This window comes from Colletotrichum phormii (genome assembly GCF_030913505.1).
Source record: "Colletotrichum phormii strain CBS 102054 chromosome Unknown BDP81scaffold_11, whole genome shotgun sequence".
NCBI lineage: Eukaryota > Fungi > Ascomycota > Sordariomycetes > Glomerellales > Glomerellaceae > Colletotrichum > Colletotrichum phormii.
In genome coordinates this window covers 566697-584393 of record NW_026851453.1, presented here as the reverse complement: position 1 = coordinate 584393, position 17697 = coordinate 566697, and the positions used below count along the sequence as shown (strand labels likewise).

The following is a 17697-nucleotide window of genomic DNA, read 5'->3' as shown; positions in this document are numbered from 1 at the left end:
TAAACGCCAGTCTTTTTGGTAGTTCCAAGTAGCAGGATAAGAAAACAAAAAGCCTCGCCCTTGCGATGAAGAAAAAGGAAAACCCCCATGGATCCTATTCAAGATTTGCCGCGCTCTGTTGAGAAAAGGTGGTATTAGAGAGAGCTATGCCGCGGACCGAATTAATGAGAGTGTCCATGGTCGTCGTGGCTATGACCGTTGCCGTGGTCGTGATCGTGGCCGTGGCCATCATGGCTGTGGGTGGACTGGCTGCGGAGACTTCCGGCAGCTTTTGACTCGGTACAGCAGCCCCCTGCTTCGCAGTTGTCTACGCACTGCAACAAGCAGGTCTGCTTTGGCGAGCCAGCGATGGCAGTGCCATCGTATTGAGCAATGTGCTCGGGCTCGGTAGCATGGTGCTCGTCGTCTCCGCAGAACTCGGGTTGAATGGTGGCCGCGTGGATGCCAAATCCGTGGAGACATCTGCGGGCCGACTTTGCAAGCTTCATGTACTTCTCGCCGTTCTCGGCAGAGATTGGGAAGTTCACGTGGACGTGGAGAGAGGCAACAATCTTGGTATCGGAAAGTTGCCAGACGTGAACGTGGTGGCAGCTGATGACACCTTCCAACTTCTCGATATCCTCGCGGATCTCCTGGAGGTCGATGTTGTCGGGGGTAGCCTGGAGAAGGACCTTGGAGGTTGCCTTGGTGAGAGGAATGGCGGATTTGAGGATAATGAGAGTGATGAAGAGAGAAACCGCGGGATCGGCGTAGAAACGGCCAGGCCAGTCGGTCAGCCAGATGATGAGAGCGGTGACAATCACACCAACGTTGCCCAGAGCATCGCCAATGACGTGAAGAACCATGGCGTTCATTCCCATATCACCGTGGTCGTGGCCGTGGCCACCAGAGGCCTTCTTGCGCTCCTTGTTGTGGTTGTGGTCGACGTGAAGGCTGGACTCGCGTCTCGAGTGCTTGTGGGAGGATCGGCCGCGGGAGTTCTCAATCGTGTAGGAGTGGTCGTTGCCCTTAGACTTGAGCAGGGGCGACTGCTCATCAGGCTCGCCATCCTCGATAACAGTCTCCTCAACCTCGCTCTCGCTCGTGGTCGACCCCTGTCCGTCACGCTGAGAACGGCTGGCGTCGATGATTTCCTGGCGGAAGCTCGAAGGATAGATGCTAATGTCCTCAATGCTAGTGAGACGCGAGTGGTTTCGCGAGCTGTTTCTTCGGTTCTGGCTCTTGGAAGTGGCGGATGTGCGGCTCTGGGCTCGGCCCGACGGGTCGGATTCCCCATCGAACCGAATGCGACGAGGTGTCTCAGGGTTGGCACCGGCGGAGGCTCTAGCGACGATGGCTTCGGGGAGAACATCACCAACGTTACCACCATCGTTGTCGGTAGCGTGCGAGACGTGGGCGCGGCCCTCCTCGGCGGCGTGTTCTGCAGAGTGGGGATGGTCGTATCCGTGGTCGTGCTCGCCGTCGCCGTGATCGTGGTCGTGCTCGCCGCCGTGGGAATGACCGTGGCCGCCGAGAACAAAGAAGCCGACGAGGTTGGAGGTAAGGCCGAGAGCACCAACAATGAGAATGAGAACGGGGTTTTCGATTTCGGGAGGATCAAAGAATCGGGTAATGGCCTCGAGGATGATGGAGACGCAGAGGGCGATGAGGAAGACGGCGTTGAAGAAGGCGCCGAGAATCTCGGCTCGCAACCACTGCACACTCAAGTCAGCTCTACAATATCGTCGATCGAGTGGAAAGGGAAAGACCTACACCGTAAGAGTACTTGTCGGTAGTAGCCTTCCTTGCGACGGCAACGGCCCAGAGTCCGACACAGAGGGAAATGATGTCGTTGAGCTACTTGAGTTAGCGATACGTCGCAAGCGGCGCGGCAGGGTGGTATCGGGGCAAACGCACCATGTGGAAGGCATCGGCAGTCAGGGCCAGCGACTTGACGACCAAACCAACAATCAACTCGACGAGGAAGAAGACGACATCGATGGCCAGCATGATGCTGATCCGCGTCGACTTTGACCACGCCATGATGGGCAAACGTCGATTGACCGCGGACGATCGGAAGAAGAGGAAGAAAAGAGCTCTATAAGCCCTGGACTGTATTGGGTTGGCCCAGTAAGCAGGTTGTGGTGGAAGGTTACGTCGTTGTCGCTGTTGCCCGTTGGTGGTTGAAGATGCGCGGATCGGGGGACAAGGGGGGGGGAGGGGGAAAAGAAGTAAAAAGAGGGAAGGTGGAGGGGCGTTGCCGGAATGATATTTGAGGAAGTGGGAGGGTAAAACAAGATTGAGTTTTGGGGGAGGGTGCGGTAGTGGAGAGTGGCAGAATGAGGACGCGAGTTGAGTTTGGCGCTACGCTGTATCTTGACCTGACGGGGTGGGAATAATATCGCTCTCGCTCTACATTAATTGATTACTTGTTTCCTTTGCAGCTTTGCTAAGTCATGCTCTGCTTTGCTCGTCGGTGCTCAGTGCCCACTGCTCTTGCTGCAGCCACTCTCTGTCACGTTCTCGTCTTTCTCAGATGATGTACGGGATGCCGATAATTAATTGGGATGGGTCAGAGTCTGGGGGTTTAAAGAACTGGAGAAAAAAAGCCGGAACGCGGTCGGACGCGGCGATGGCACAATGCGCAAGCCAACAGCGAACGGTTTGCAGATGTATTGATGTATTCCTCAGTTGAGTGGGTAATATGACGGAATGGGGATTTCTTTCTTTTTTGCACCCCCTCGCCGTAGGTTGTCTCTCCTCTTCCTTCGCCTTATTAGGTGGTGTACGAAGTATTCGTACGAATTTGGATAGAATCCATTTCCCACCTCAGCAGGCGAATAACACGTGCTCGCTGTTGGCTGCTCGCAGCACGCAAAAATCAAACAGATGAGATGGATGCAAAGGGACCAGGGGGCGACTCCAACTGAACGGGAAGGGGAAAGAGCACGGGGCAAGGGGGGCAAATGGCATCTCAGGGCACCGTCACCTCAGACAGAAACATCAGCTCTGCCTTAGTCAGGTAGAAAGGGGACTTTCCAGGGAGATCTAGAGATCTAGTCCGGAGAGGCGTGATGGAAGCAAAGAGAAAGAAGCTCTATATTTCTGTGACGACTAGACTGCAGCTCCAGCTTCCACCAAAAGTGCCAAACGCAAGGTACCCGAGCTGAGGAACAAGTGTTGAAAGACCAGCCTGAGAAGCACCGAGTGCATCGGAAATGCATCGGTCCTCCGCTTCAGCACCGGCCCCATCCCAGCTACCGCCACCGCAACTCAGTGACAGAAAGACCGAGCTTCGGACATGTACAGATATATGCCCGGTGGCCCGTAAGCCTTACAGCCCGAGATCAGACGAGAGAAAGAGCGGTACTCCAAATCTGTCAGAGCTTACAGAGTGAAAGCCACGCTGCAGATTAGACCGTGAAATGCCTAGTCGCCTGCAATGCTCTTCCCTCAGGGCGATGCATAGAGGCTATCTCGCTCTGGAGTTTGAGCGTCTCATCTGCGTTCGCGTCAACTCACGTTCTGGCATTGCAGTATACTTTTTGGGGCAGAAGCTTACGATATTCCCTCAGCCTTGCTCTCAATTCTCGCACCGTCGCCATCATCTCGAGGGCTCTCGGCTCACCTTCATTGCACTGAATTACCAGCATTTCCCATTTTCTCGCAGATTCCTGCAGTGATGTGTCGGTGCTCCGATCAACTAGTCGATCAAGCTTCTCCAACTTCTCCTCCAGGGCTAACACCTCACACTGCAAGTACCAGATGTTGCGGGCGCTTAATCTGTTAAACTTTCGAAAGATGAAGCTTTCGGAATCAACATCGCTAGCCAGCAGCCGAGAAGCTTCCGCGAAGCCTAGGCCGTGGTCTATGATCTCTGTGGGCTTTTCGATGTCGTTCATGATGTCTTGCGTTCAGTCGAGAAGTTGCTGGACCATCTCCATGTCCATACTTGTCTCAATATTGTGCCAGGCAATGGCGAACGGCCTAGTATGAAAGGTTGAGCAGCACCGCTCCAGCCACCAGGAACCACGCGTCCAAAGCCACCCTACTCTGAAGCCTAGCGAGGTGAACGGCGCCCGGATGTGCCGGTCATAGCTAATGGTTTCTAACGAGGCATACTCGCTGTGAGACAGGCAGACTGTTGCGGGGTCGCACCTTTCAGTCTTGACGACGGATCTGTTCCATCCCGTGTCCATGTCTCTGACTTTCTGCTCTCCCTCACATTCAACCCCGGTTGACAGACAGCTTTCCTAATTTTCAAGGCCTTCAGGTTGTTCACGATTCCACCGATTGCTAGGTATACTTAAGAAGCGAATATGAAATCTCCAACATCTGATCTCACCCAGAGATTCATTCAATACCAACGCGCGCGGGAGTCGCAACGAAGGAGCTGTCCGTACTGTGGTGCGCGCGGCCACAGGACCTCCGACTGTAATGAGATCTCGACAAGAGTGTCGAAACCTACTAGCTGGCGTTCAGACAATATTAAGCCGAGAGTTGGGACAGAATACACAGAGGCCTTTCCCGATACAGGAGCACAGATCAACATCATCTCGACCGTCTTAGCTGAAAGGCTGCATCTTCGACCAAAACCCAAAACGGAGTGACTGATTCGACTGCCGACTGGGGGCAGCGTTGCGTCTCTAGGTCTAACGGTGGTACCCTTCAGATTCAAGGGGGAAGAGACAGTAATAGATCTCGACTGCTTCATTCTCCCGCTTAGTGGGCGTGACCTGATTCTATCAGGACCATTTCTTCATGCCACGGAAACGTTGACGAAGTACAAGAACAGGATTGTTACTGCATTTCGTCAAGGCAGCAGACGACTCGGTCTGTATCTCCTTGGTAGCGAGAAGCGACGCCTTCAAGGGCTCATCGACGGTGAGCCTATTGAGGCCCTGCCAGACACCGGTTCAGACGTCATGGTTCTCTCCGAAGAGTATGCTCTCTCTCGCAGGTTCTCGGTCGACAGAGCCCTCGAGCATCAAGTTGACCTTGAGCTAGCTGATGGCTCTGAAGTCTCTACGTGCGGCCTAGTTCGTGGGGTAGACTGAATGTTCGCTGCGTCGCGACGAAGGGTCAAGTGCGACTTCTACGTCCTCAAAGACTTGTGTACGGATGTTGTTCTCAGCAACGACTTTTTATTCGGATATGACGTGTTTTCCACGCAATTCGACTCACTGTCGGAGCCATCGTACAGCGAAGAGGATCCGGAGCTGCTACTTATCAGCCTGAAAAGGAACGGCCGGTCCGAATTGATGCAGCCGGAGAATCCTTCCAACATTGATTGTAAGCTCCACCAACCCCGTTCTCGTTGCAATGCCTCCACTGATATCAATTCTGCGTTGTAGACACCTCTGCGAATGCCTTTAGTCGCCAGCGAGTACTAGCTGAGCTCGATCGCCGTGATAAAATCGACGAGCGAATCACCGCGCGAGGTCCCGACGAGCAAGAAGCTGAGCGGAGAGTCGAACTTGAGAGACGACGGCTATGGGAAGAGCTTCGGCAGAGGCATCGATAACTCCAGGCCACTGCTCGTCTGAATGATGATACTTTTCCCACGCCTACGCCGGCTCCAAACATACACACGGCGACGGAGGCAAAGGTTAAGGGGCGTTTGGGATTCGCATACTTTTTTGCAAGGCTGCGAGTCAAGGCTGTCAGGAGCTAGAAGATGAAGTGTTTTTACTCTTTGCAGGTCTTGGACCTAGGCTTTTTGAAGCATGGCGTCTCAGGATGTCCAGCATTCACGTGCTGGGCGAGGCTTGGTAGTACTGCTCCAGCTCAGTGAACAGAGGCATCGACCACGCAAGGATCATGATAAGAGCAGGCGGAACACTGCAAGAAGGGAGCAGGGGTCCATAGGGAGATATACTACAATCTGGTGGCTTCAATTCTAGGTGAATTTTACGGGTTAACGGCTTAGTGGCATACGTTTCGATTACTGACGTACAAAGTCACACTGGAGGGATAGAGTTCGCAAAAGACTCAGTCAATTTGACATAGTAGATCTTTCAATTGATGTCCAGCTGGACATGGAGTCGTTATGAGTACCTACAAGCTACTTTCCCCACTTGGTGTCTTCGCAAACAATGTAGACGTGGCGTCTCGTAATCCTCGGTGCTACTCGGGCCACCTCCTTAACATGCATACCGGGCGTGAACGTAGTCGGTCGATTTAACAGCAGTCCTAGGCAGTAAAGGACGAAGGTCTCGGTACGAGAGTGTGGCATATCGCCACCAAGGAGTCCCTGACGTGCCCCTTCCTGCCTAATGATGGTCTTCTAAACTGCCCCGTATAGAGCATGTTTAGGCAAGCCTCGCAAGCAGACATGGTGCCATGATTAACCATGGTTTGTGCTTAGCTGCCATCTCAAACTGTGAGAGCTCGGCCCGGAAGGCAAGGCGGACGTTGTTCCTTTGGGCCACTTCCCAGTGGCAGCAAAATCATTGTCAGATCCACATGATTATCAACACCACGATCATCTCTCAACGGCCCGACTCGACCTCGCATATACCAGCAATAACTTAACATCGCACGAGCAACTTCTCGTACCACTCTCAAACTCCCTCTCAAACTCATCTACTAGCCTCTTCCAAGACCCTATTCTCAGCTCGTCTCCTCTCCATAAAGGCAGCAAGCAACTGATCATACGGCGCAGACCTCCCAGCCACCGCGCGTTTCGAGCTCACCGAGTGCCTCTTGCACGTCAGAGACCCCCCACACCGACGACCCTCGGGCAGCGGGACGCTACACTGGCGTTCGACGTCGATGGAACCTAGTGTCAAGAACCCTTAACATCAGCCACCGTGCATGAGGAGATAACGATACTCTTGTAATGCGCCGTGGGGGGTTAAGGTTTTGGATAACATACTTTCTGTTGCCTGGCGCCTCTGGGAAGTCTGAGGCGTCAGTGTGGGACCCGCGTGTTCTTGGAGCGGAGAAGGAGGCGCTCGATCACCTGCATCCGAGACTTCGCCTGAATGGACTGGATCCATGGGGAGTCGAGATGGGTGGAATAGTGCGGCGTTACAGTCGACCCCAAATACGTTGAACAACGACGAGAGACTGAAGATCCCAATATTAGCCTGCACGATATGGTGCTTTTGGTTATTGAGCCTAAGAATGCATATAGTAGGTACCCGCTGTCGCAGAAATATGGGCAATCAAAGGGAGTGGCACCGAGAGGCCGAACCAAAGAATGGTCGGTCCTCTTTGGGCGTTCAAGAATAAAAAGTTCCGAATGTTACGCAGATTGGAGGTGACTGGCGGCTGAGGGGCCTCTGATATTTCCGGATGAAGGCTATTTACGGATAGGAAAGCACGAAAGGTTGGATAAAGTAAGAAACAACTTAAACCCGGCAAGAATTGAGGTGCGCTTGGTCGGCACGTGAGCTTCTGCCTGGAGCGCGGCAGCTCGGACAGGGTACCGACGGAGAGGTATCCACTCAGCTCCGACTCGGTCGCGGGAGGCGTCAGCGGCGACCCACCCAAGGGGCCGATACGTACTGGCTTCAGGCAACCCAACCGGGCTCCGGGCTGCGAAGTAGATCATGCTTTCTCAAACACGATTTCCACAAGTTGTGCATTTAGAAATTGTGGTCTTCTTCTCTAGACTAATGTCCAGGTGCATATTTCGTTCGACCCGGATTGCTCATGATCGGTCACATATTGCATGTTCCAAGTATATCCTACAGTCTATCAAAGATTGGATTCTTCTGGTATCAAATGACATCGATGACCTTTCGATTGTTGGATCATCTGGGGCGAACGGCACTTGATCTTCGCCAAGACACGGCACGGCGGCTTCAATCCCCACTTGTCTGTCCTCATCCCGCGCTTCCAGCCCACAAAGTCTTGAATCTCTACCTCTATCACACTGAAACAGAGAAGCCATGTATCTCCGAGTGGACAGAGAAGACTGGTCAGTCTAGTTCCTGTGTCCATGGAGATCAGCGCGTTGACAATGAGCCGGGAGAATCAAGAACGGGAATCTCTGTATACCTACCCAGCTTGAACGTACTGATAAATCAAGGATGTAGTATCCTCCGGCTATGCAAGAAACTTTCTTATTGACAACCCCACGACGTTCGATTAGCAACGGCGCCAATTTCGCCCAATCGTTTCCCATGACTGCAACCCCCTGACGCACGCAGGTAACATCAAGATGTCAGCTACCCCGACGACTCTTTGACGACATCTAGAGCTATGAGAAAGCCAAAGAAAATGACCGACAGCTATTATAGAGTCAGTAAAAGAGTGCTCTTGCGCTGTCGGGTTACTGAAACGGCGTGATGGTGTCAGGGTAACGTACAGCCAAGAATCCCAACGCGAGCGTTATTAGTTCAAAACCTCCGGCTAATGCCTTTCCGGCAAACATGGCACGCTGGAGTCTCCAGGCTCGGAACGCCCCAAGCGAAACGATGCAGATCGAGAAGCTGTAGCACAGAGTAGCCAGAGGTTTGCCCACCGCCGTATACCCAAAGCCTGTGTCTGACGCCTGTAAAGCAAAGAGTTGCGCTACCACGGTCCCAAGGACTGCCGTGGCCACTGAAGTACGAAGATATCCTAGAAAGGTTCGCTCAATTGCTTTGAAGAACCGGAGAACTCCTGTTAGCTTTCGGCCTATCATCAATCTTCGGCAGCGAAGACGAAAAGCAAGGCTGGTAAAATGGAGATGACGGGACAGCTTCCGACCATGGCAGCCTTCTGGTAAGTGGCACTATGAGGTTATAAGAGCTCGTGTAGCAAGGTTGCAGTCCTGCTGTAGATCGATCCGAAATGACCAGGAGCCCATCAAGCACAACACCATGTATGGAATGCGACCGCTAGTAACCCGGAAAGGATTACTTCTTGGTGAGGGGAGATGTAATATTGAACACTCGCAGAAATGATGATGCCTACATGCAATTGTTGACCACGCAAGAATTGCCATGCAAAGAACGGAGGAAGGTAGACGAACACAGCCGCGACACAAATATCAAGGTTCAGGGTTCGAGCCTTGGTGACAAGGAAAGGAACTTTCGGGACGACCGGGACCATTAAGAAGGACGATCTCGAAGAGGTTCTGAGTACGTAGTAGAGAGGCGTCTGAGGTCACTAAACCATGCAGATTGCTGCTAAACTGACCATCCTGTGCAGAGACATCTGGAACAGTGACATCCCACCCTCTTGCCGTACAATCGGGACAGGATAGCAGAGCATCAGAGAGGATGCGGAGGGGGGTTTCCGGAGTCAAGTTTGAACGACGCTCAACGTGAAACCGTGCGTAAAGAGCAAAAAGACGGTCCTTTGGTTGCGCACAAAACGTACCTAGGTGGTCGCGGCAAGTCTCAAACTCCACTACTACGCTGACTTGCTCGCTCCAAAACCGCTTAATGGCACATTCTTTGCTAGACGACGGCGGGTTCTGGGCCGACGGTTCCGCACTCGACGCCTCGCTGTTGTCCTTGTCTTTTTCAGAAACATCCCGAGCTGTCTCTGGCTGATATTGGGTCGACTGATCGTCATTTTGCTTTTCGTGATGCTGTGTCGGCTCTTGCGATGTGATATCTATGGTGTCCCCCAATGACTGAGGCTCCTGTAACGGCATGTTGTGTTTCCCGTTCGGCAGTTCGCGTAAGGTATCCCGCCTGCTAGACGCTGGAAACAGTCCAGGCCCTGCCAAGTGCCAAGATAAAGCAACAAGCAGACTATTGAGTAGATACAGGCACTCCGACTTGGCTGCGTGATCTCAATGTCGATAAAACTCCGGCTGTGTTGCAGACTTGTTGTGTAAGTAGTGACCAGTATCGCCGCGGGATGTGGTTGGGTCGGCAGCTTGCAGGTGATCGAACAAGTTTAGGTATGATTAGACGAAGCTTCCGTTGTTAGAAGAACAAGAACGATTGTCAAACATCATCAAGGAGCCGAGAGACGAAGTTGCCTATTCTGATGTTCAACTGACCGGCAGCATGAGCTCGGCGACGAAGCCGGGCAGACGGCAGTCGGGAGCGGCAAACCCGCTCGACATAGAGACTAAATGCGGCTGCCGGCGATAGGAACGATGACTGGCGCAGACGTTGAGTTGCCGACAAAGATAGGGCAAATGGTCGCCGATGAAAACGAATGATCCACTAGATAGACAGGGATGGCTAAGTGGTCGGTGACTTGGTGGACGATTTGATGTTGGGGCCAGGAATGCTTGAATCAGTTTGTAAAGGAAGCCCGAAACCAGGACCTCCTCTCGAGTGGAAACTCGCTGCCGTATTCGGACTATTCGATTCTCCAGAGAATACCCGTAGAGCATTGAAAGATATGCTCCATTGGAACTCGCCGTTGTCCTTGGATGTTCCGGAAAGGTCATCGTAGTGTAAAACTGAACAAGGGAATGAGATGGAGACGATGCAGCTCCCAGCACTCCACTGTTCTCCAACTTCTAGATCTGCAACCTAGTGTTAGGAGGAGCATCCACATAGAAATGGCTAACCAGAACAGTGGAGAGCGTAAAAGCAGGTGGTTCCGGTCCGGCGGGTTTGATGGCTGTTGTTTGGGTTGAGGGGCTGAGATGTCGTGATGGGACAGGGAATGTACTAACGAGATTGAGGCCGGGACGAGGCTCAGGTACAGCCGCAATAAGAAAACCTCCGACGGGTGCTCCTGCGCTTTCTATTCCCGCCGGCGGTACGTCCACTCCACGGGTCGCAGATGCTTCCGAACCGAACTCAGGGTCGCATCTTGCCCTGCAACTGCATCTGCTCCGCGACTTCCGTGCCAAAATCATCTATTCTCAGGTAAGGTACCCGAGCTGACCTGCCTCTCGCGGCTCCCTTGACATCACATCGTTGCGTATCACGCGGGGAAGGCATATTGGATCATGGATGGGATCGATGTGACTGCCCGTGCTTGGTTCAACACCGTCCTGTCCAGAACCATCGCTGCTTTCCCACCTTGGCCAAGACAAAACAAAACACCCAACGACATCGTAAACTCCTTACACGATATGCAACCGCAAAGGCCCCCGGGAAGACTTCCACAACAGTCGGGCACCTCACGCCAAGCCCTGACTGTCGTCGATTTACATGTGAAGTCCCAGTGAGAATGGAGTCTTGACAGGCCATGTCGCCATTCCGTCCAGAGTCGCACTACATGAGACGAACGACGACCACTTGAGATGGACAGCCGAAAAAGTGTTGGATTGAATGAGCACTGCGCAAACTTTATCGCCTGATTTTCGAACCGTTGTTGTTCTACTCTAGGCGACGACGTGCCTCTGCAAGGTGCGGATGCAACGCAGCTGTGCACCGCACGCAAGCAAGTATTGTCCGAAAAGCCCTCCATTGGAACCCTTCACTGAATCCAGTCTCAATCTAGCGCAGAGGCCAATACTACACACTCGGTACATGGCAACCTGTGGCTGTAGTACGGCTTGCCCACGAACGCAATGGTCATCGGCAGGGCACGGCTGGTCTGCATCCGACTATACTGCAGTTCTTACACCGACGCAACCTTCCCCGATTATCGACAAATTTAACGGGCGTCTTACGAACCGGGATCTTCAAACCGAATGACAAAACCATATGGCTCGATATCCGGTTCATGGAAAGATGATTTCCCGCATCCCCTGGGGAGTACGGGTACATTCCGCATCGACAGCAGAAGTAACGGGGGGCTACGACACAATTGTGGCTTCTGATAACAGTCTACACCTTGCGACGTATCATTGCAGCCGTTACCTTGGGATTGACTTCAATGGACCAGCTCCGTCTTGCATCAACGACGCAGATATCGCATCTTAGCGTGAGCCCGTCTGACTCTAAGCTTGTCGTGTTCGACTACCTACCTACGAATAGGGCGAATGACCCAGCACGGATAGGGGAGCTTCTCAGGAGTAGCCGCAAGCAACCGGTCGACCAGGGATCTGTCGGTGGGACAGCAGAGACCCAGACGCCGTCCTGTTGGGACTCGGAACCGATCCCCACCTCCCCCAGTCTCGCCGTGCAATTTTGTCTTTCCGGCCAGCCAATCCGGCTCCCTGATGGGCAGGACGGGCCGCCCAGCCGTCGTTCGGTTCCTTCATCATGGATTCTCACCTCGGGTCGCCCTGGATCTCGATAACTTGTCGTCAGCTATGCAGGCTCTCGTCCGCCTTATCCTACTGGATGCTGCTTCGCCGAACGTTATTGCCACTGGGCAATATTCGAAGCGGACACATGCAACCTTTTATATTCCTTACGACCAACACGCTCAGGTTGCCGATCCTTTGCGGTATCGACAAGTTCACTGGGTATCGAACTTGCCCATCATCTCACAACCGACGATGGCATGCCCCTTGCGCTCCTTCGGCGAAGCAGGGGCCGCCGTCAGGCTAGCCCCATGCTCGAATACAGTTGGGGTTCCGTTCAGCGGGTGCACAGGGTGGCCAATTGGGGACGCTGTCGGTTCCGATACTCCGTCTGCACCACGGCGGGTTTCTTTCAATTGCCATGGGACATCGGCTTGCAGGTTCCCCGGACAAGTGCAACGAAGGCCAGTCTGTCCGTCGTCCCTGGATTCCTTGACCACGCGGCGACGACTTCCGATCTGCCGGGAAACTCTTTCTAGCGCTCATGGGCAGCCTTGTGTGGGATGACTTCAGTACTGGCCGGGATACGTGAGCTGGGATCTTGGTTCCTAAACCCGACGCAGCTGGTTCCTCCTCGAATCTCGAGTTCCATGCCATGGGTTTGTGATTGAGAACCTTGACATGCGTATGCAACCAGGCGGAACGTAACTCTCGGCAGCGATGCACCGAATGCTAACGAGATCGATAGCACGATGCTACTACAAAACTCGGGTGCCTGTTGATTGAGCAATGTACTACTTGCCGGCCACCGCCTTGCCATGTTTGGCTCAACTTTCTTGCTGATGCTTCGCGATGTTGCAGGAATGGTAGCCTGGACAATGGTTCGGAAGAAACGGTCTTGACCAGGGAGGGGACCTAACCAGAACAATGCCCCTATCCTCACACCCCTTGGGGAAGCTGACGTGAAGCAAAATAGGTAGCGCAACCCCGATTCTTCCCCACTTGGCCGTTTGCTAGCAGTCATTTGTCCACTAACTTGATGCACTCCCTCAAGAACTCCAACTGCTTTCCCCATAGCCCACCGCTCGAACGGTCCGTTCTTACCGAAGAGCCCATATCGCCCAGAAAGTATCAACGAACAGCAAAGTACGAAGAGCGCCTTTCATAAGCTATGCTTTTGCATGGTTTGGCATGGCACAGCAGCTTGACAGGGAGCTGAAGACCATCTGCTGGTCATGAAGTCAAGTGACTCGACTTGGAGCGCTCGAATCCCACGTTGGCCTTGCTTGTTATCGGCGGCGTTGCGGTGTCCCTCACTTGCAGACATTTGAACACCAATCCGCCTCGCCTGTCCGGGGTGGTGAGAAATCTCCCCATCCCGGCAGCCAATGTTGCCATGCACCACCGGGCTTTCCGTTTCCTATCGATGCTGGACGGAGGATTGCCCACAAACAGCTGACAAGTTGTCATTGAAGCTTCCGTTTAAAACACGTACGTGGGAAAGTCACCCTCCGTTTAGACGTACTAGACCCCATACGTCTGCCCAACTCTTCGGGTTCCCGCTACGTTGTACTTTGTTTCTCACCCCTTCCGTGGCTCTCGTTATCAATCCCGTTTCTTTGCTTCCTTCTGCAACTAGACCCATATTGCCTCATTTTCAGTGATCGTCTGTCATTTAGACGGATAAATGTCGGGCTCATGTGAGCATTCACGCTTGTGGTTTGCCTGCACTTTGAGTCTCATATAAGTCTTACATGCGTCCATCACCAATCTTCTACTTGGCGTGCGCTCTATCCCATAGCCGCTCGTTCTGCCATACCCTCCAAAAGTCAGCCTCTTTGAGAGAGGAACTTCCAAGAGGTTATAACGCCAGCTTTTGAGCCCTTTTGGATTCCCAAATTCGGCCAATCTCCCTTCCGCCAGACACGGCTATCGTCCCAGAAGCCTCCCTGCACCCCGTCCGACGCACTCCATCGCCACTTTGCGTGCTTCACATTGCAGACGTCGCCAGGAATCCGGAACAATAACTCTCTCAAGATAATCTGCTATGCTGGGGACGTTTATCAAGATGAGCACTTTGATAGACAGCCAAGCGGGGCGCGATATTGAGGCACCTGTCTCTCCACCCGAAACCGAGACGAGCAATTCGACGCCGAACACGGTGTTTTCTCCGCCATATAGTCCCCAACAAAAGGTCCAGCAACTTTTGAGAGATACAAGAGTTGCAGCAAGGAAGAAGTTGGATCAGCTAACGCTGGAGGAGAAGGTACGGCCAAAATAGTCACCGCCTCGGACCAGAGGGCTTCCACTAATAGTACGTAGGTCTCGCTGCTTACCGCCGCAGATTTCTGGAGAACAAAGGCTATTCCATCCAAGAACATACCGTCAGTAAAGACATCAGATGGACCCAACGGTGCCCGTGGTGGTATCTTTGTCGGCGGAACCAAGGTTGGTCGCACTAGACGACGATGTCCTCAATTAAGTAGCTAACCTTTGCAGGCTGCTCTTTTCCCCTGCGGAGTCTCCCTGGCGGCAACCTGGAACAAGGACCTGCTCTACGAGGTTGGCCAACACCTGGCCGATGAGGCTAAAGCAAGATCTGCGAACATTCTACTAGCGCCGACGGTCTGCATGCATCGGCATCCATTGGGCGGGCGTAACTTCGAGTCCTTCTCTGAGGACCCTCTTCTAACTGGCAAGCTGGCCGCCCAATATGTCCGTGGCTTGCAGGAGAAGGGCGTGGCCGCAACCATCAAGCGTTTGTGCATTCTGATCTCGAGAAAACTGTCTCTTTCTAACATTGAGTAGACTTCGTTGGCAATGAGCAAGAGACTCACAGGCTGACGATAGACTCTCTGATCCAAGAACGTCCCTTGCGCGAGATTTACCTGCGACCATTTGAGATTGCTGTCCGCGAGGCGAATCCATGGGCTCTTATGTCCTCATACAATCTCGTCAATGGCGTACATGCAGATATGCATAACTTGGTGCTGAGGGACATCCTTCGAGGCGAGTGGGGTTACGATGGGTGAGAAGAACTCGGCCAATACCTACTTTAGGGTTCCTGCATACTAACTTGCGTTTAGAACCGTCGTGTCTGACTGGGGTGGCACAAACTCGACAGCCGAGTCCATCCTCGCAGGGTGCGATGTCGAGTTCCCGTACTCTCCAAATTGGCGTTTCGACAAGGTGATTGAGGCCATGAATGAGGGCAAGGTGGCTCTAGAAGATATCAACCGCGCCGCTGAGAATGTCCTGACCCTTGTCGAGCGACTCAAAGGCGACGACATGTCAGCAGAACTGCCAGAGAGAGAAGACAATCGCGAGTCGACACGCAGTCTCATCCGCACTGCTGGAGCTGAGGGACTGACGCTTCTCAAAAACGATGGTGCAGTCCTTCCCCTGGACCGGAAAACAACCAAGGTTGCCGTCATTGGACCAAACGCAAACCGAGCTATTGCCGGTGGTGGAGGAAGTGCGAGCTTGAACCCCTACTACAGAACACTTCCACTAGACAGTATTCGCGCGACTTCTGAGCAAGAAGTTACTTTCGCCCAAGGCTGCCACATCTACAAATGGCTCCCAGTCGCGTCGCCGTACTGTACCGAGAAGTCAGGCAAGCCCGGCGTCAACATCGATTGGTACTCTGGCGATAAGTTTGAAGGCGAAGTGGTTGTGGTCCAGCGACGAGTGAATACGGATCTGTTTCTCTGGGATTCTGCACCCCTAGCCGAGATCGGCCCCGAATGGTCAGCGGTCGCAACGACTTACCTTACGCCAAAGAGTACAGGAAAGCATACGGTCAGCTTCATGAGCGTTGGTCCTGGCAAGTTGTACGTCGATGGCAAGCTTGCTCTGGATCTTTGGGATTGGACCGAGGAAGGAGAAGCCATGTTTGATGGGTCTGTGGACTACCTCGTCAAGGTCGACATGGAGGCCGGTAAGCCTGTGGAGCTGAAAGTCGAGATGACCAACGAGCTTCGCCCTGTGGCAAAGCAGAAACAGTTCGGCATAACGCACAAGTACGGAGGCTGCCGGATTGGGTTCAAGGAAGAAGACCAGGTCGATTTCCTTCAGGAGGCTGTCGGTGCGGCTAAGGCGGCTGACGTTGCAGTTGTCATTGTTGGTCTGGATGCGGAATGGGAATCGGAAGGATACGACAGACAGACTATGGATCTACCTTCCGACGGTAGTCAGGATCGACTCATCGAAGCAGTGGTCAAAGCGAACCCTCGTACCGTCGTCGTCAACCAGTCCGGCACACCCGTGACTATGCCTTGGGTCGACCAGGTTCCCGCCATTATTCAGGGTTGGTACCAGGGGCAAGAGGCCGGAAATGCCTTAGCCGATGTCTTGTTCGGCATCAAGTCCCCTAGTGGAAAGCTCCCGGTAGGTCATTTGCTCCTTGTATCTGCATGTATGCTGACAGTTGTGGAAGTCAACTTTCCCCAAGCGCATTCAGGACACTCCCGCTTACAACAACTGGCCTGGTGAGAACCTGAAGGTCAACTATGGCGAAGGTCTGTACATTGGGTACCGCCACTACGAGCGTGCCAAAATCGAGCCGCTGTTCCCCTTTGGTCACGGTCTTTCCTACACCACTTTCGAATACGGCCGTCCGTCAAGCAGCACAAAGACACTCACGTCTCGGGGCACAATCGAGGTGGTCTTTGCGATTAGCAACATTGGCTCGGTACATGGCTCCGAGGCTGTGCAGATCTATGTGCGCGATGAAAAGTCCAGGCTACCCCGCCCGGAGAAGGAGCTTGTCGCCTTTGAGAAGGTGTTCTTGGAAGCCGGGGAAACGAAGCACCTCACCATTCGCCTCGACAAGTATGCCGTGGGCTATTATGACACCTCGGTTCCGGGCTGGATCGCGGAGGAGGGTACCTTCAAGATCCTTATCGGCGCATCATCCGCTGATATCAAGTAAGTTGTCCAAATTTAAGCATGATGAAAAGAGACTAACACACCCCTCAAGACACTCCGTCCAGTTCGAAGTCAAAGAGTCATTTAACTGGGTCTTCTAATATGACCTTGATGCTGCTTGATACTCACTATACCATCTCATACCTTCTTTGTCTGTGTATCTGCTCGGAGTACATACTTTGCGTGATCGAGTAGAGAGACGCGTCTGAATGGGAAGGACGCTGATCTATCAAAGTCACGAATAAACTCTGTTTTGAACATAGCTACTTGTCTTGACATTAACTCATATACCTGAGCTTGCGGACAGAGAATGTCCTGTTGACATCGATAAGGACTTTGGGAAAGCTAGCGCGAGACTCAGCTGCAAGATTTCGTCAGCCATGACAGATGTGACTACTGAACCTAGGGTGCAGTGTTAATTCGTACTTCTGTCCATCGATGACCTCGGCTGTCTCTTCAAGACACGCCGGGAGGCTGTCGTTGGAACCAGTCGGCTGGATGATGTGTTGTCGACGGACGGTACGCACCTCCGCTGGCACCGTTTAAGATGGGCTACTGTTAGACGGTGGGGTCCAGAATCTCGGGAGGCTTCTTCCATATTTCCCAGAACGGCTTCGTGGGTGCGGGCTCTCCGAGCCTCTGCCTTACCTTATCTTGCATCGTGAGGCGGGGGAAGGGGGAACCTTGGTTTCACCCGCCTCGCGTGCTTAATCAATATCTCTCTTCCCCCCACGGATACGTGA

At 53.2% G+C, this 17697-nt stretch overlaps 8 protein-coding genes across 8 annotated transcripts; 3 read left to right on the top strand and 5 right to left on the bottom strand.

The window, feature by feature from the left end:
- Positions 1–161: 161 nt before the first annotated feature.
- On the bottom strand, positions 162–2022 carry BDP81DRAFT_450040 (cation efflux protein; the record flags this gene model as incomplete). The annotated part of the gene is made up of 3 exons (XM_060592473.1): positions 162–1694; positions 1753–1836; positions 1897–2022. 3 exons carry the CDS (start codon positions 2020–2022, stop codon positions 162–164), a joined length of 1743 nt encoding a protein of 580 aa, XP_060444703.1.
- A 1033-nt stretch (positions 2023–3055) lies between these two features.
- Positions 3056–4060, bottom strand: BDP81DRAFT_406866 (uncharacterized protein). Its single transcript, XM_060588992.1, has 2 exons — positions 3542–4060; positions 3056–3481 (listed from the first exon to the last, which is right to left on the bottom strand). Exons 1-2 carry the CDS (start codon positions 3879–3881, stop codon positions 3393–3395), a joined length of 429 nt encoding a protein of 142 aa, XP_060444702.1. The 5' UTR covers positions 3882–4060; the 3' UTR covers positions 3056–3392.
- Positions 4061–4798: 738 nt separating this feature from the next.
- On the top strand, positions 4799–5963 carry BDP81DRAFT_406865 (uncharacterized protein). Its single transcript, XM_060588991.1, has 2 exons — positions 4799–5271; positions 5334–5963. Exons 1-2 carry the CDS (start codon positions 5037–5039, stop codon positions 5501–5503), a joined length of 405 nt encoding a protein of 134 aa, XP_060444701.1. The 5' UTR covers positions 4799–5036; the 3' UTR covers positions 5504–5963.
- A 424-nt stretch (positions 5964–6387) lies between these two features.
- Positions 6388–7346, bottom strand: BDP81DRAFT_33461 (SCA7, zinc-binding domain-containing protein). Its single transcript, XM_060585779.1, has 3 exons — positions 7125–7346; positions 6857–7050; positions 6388–6775 (listed from the first exon to the last, which is right to left on the bottom strand). The coding sequence occupies exons 2-3, from the start codon at positions 6978–6980 to the stop codon at positions 6561–6563; spliced, it is 339 nt and encodes a 112-aa protein (XP_060444700.1). The 5' UTR covers positions 6981–7050; positions 7125–7346; the 3' UTR covers positions 6388–6560.
- Positions 7347–8156: 810 nt separating this feature from the next.
- BDP81DRAFT_461445 (uncharacterized protein) lies at positions 8157–9574 on the bottom strand (the record flags this gene model as incomplete). Its single annotated transcript, XM_060593771.1, has 3 exons — positions 8157–8219; positions 8297–8550; positions 9295–9574. 3 exons carry the CDS (start codon positions 9572–9574, stop codon positions 8157–8159), a joined length of 597 nt encoding a protein of 198 aa, XP_060444699.1.
- A 1135-nt stretch (positions 9575–10709) lies between these two features.
- BDP81DRAFT_429020 (uncharacterized protein) lies at positions 10710–11395 on the bottom strand. Its single transcript, XM_060590480.1, has one exon. The coding sequence runs from the start codon at positions 11299–11301 to the stop codon at positions 10813–10815; it is 489 nt and encodes a 162-aa protein (XP_060444698.1). The 5' UTR covers positions 11302–11395; the 3' UTR covers positions 10710–10812.
- Positions 11396–11879: 484 nt separating this feature from the next.
- Positions 11880–12995, top strand: BDP81DRAFT_33395 (uncharacterized protein). The gene is made up of 2 exons (XM_060585716.1): positions 11880–12710; positions 12774–12995. The coding sequence occupies exon 1, from the start codon at positions 11999–12001 to the stop codon at positions 12590–12592; it is 594 nt and encodes a 197-aa protein (XP_060444697.1). The 5' UTR covers positions 11880–11998; the 3' UTR covers positions 12593–12710; positions 12774–12995.
- A 1098-nt stretch (positions 12996–14093) lies between these two features.
- BDP81DRAFT_461444 (glycosyl hydrolase family 3 N terminal domain-containing protein) lies at positions 14094–17055 on the top strand (the record flags this gene model as incomplete). The annotated part of the gene is made up of 7 exons (XM_060593770.1): positions 14094–14291; positions 14348–14473; positions 14525–14783; positions 14834–15053; positions 15112–16414; positions 16464–16954; positions 17007–17055. The coding sequence occupies 7 exons, from the start codon at positions 14094–14096 to the stop codon at positions 17053–17055; spliced, it is 2646 nt and encodes an 881-aa protein (XP_060444696.1).
- Positions 17056–17697: the final 642 nt, after the last annotated feature.

Coding starts and splice junctions, on each gene's coding strand:
- BDP81DRAFT_406866 (XM_060588992.1), bottom strand. CDS start 3,881: ATGAACGACATCGAAAAGCCCACAGAGATCATAGACCACGGCCTAGGC. Junction 3,482..3,541: donor AGCAAGGCTGAGGGAATATC/GTAAGCTTCTGC, acceptor ACGCGAACGCAG/ATGAGACGCTCAAACTCCAG.
- BDP81DRAFT_406865 (XM_060588991.1), top strand. CDS start 5,037: ATGTTCGCTGCGTCGCGACGAAGGGTCAAGTGCGACTTCTACGTCCTC. Junction 5,272..5,333: donor GAATCCTTCCAACATTGATT/GTAAGCTCCACC, acceptor TCTGCGTTGTAG/ACACCTCTGCGAATGCCTTT.
- BDP81DRAFT_33461 (XM_060585779.1), bottom strand. CDS start 6,980: ATGGATCCAGTCCATTCAGGCGAAGTCTCGGATGCAGGTGATCGAGCG. Junction 6,776..6,856: donor GAGGCGCCAGGCAACAGAAA/GTATGTTATCCA, acceptor GCTGATGTTAAG/GGTTCTTGACACTAGGTTCC.
- BDP81DRAFT_429020 (XM_060590480.1), bottom strand. CDS start 11,301: ATGGAGGGCTTTTCGGACAATACTTGCTTGCGTGCGGTGCACAGCTGC.
- BDP81DRAFT_33395 (XM_060585716.1), top strand. CDS start 11,999: ATGGGCAGGACGGGCCGCCCAGCCGTCGTTCGGTTCCTTCATCATGGA.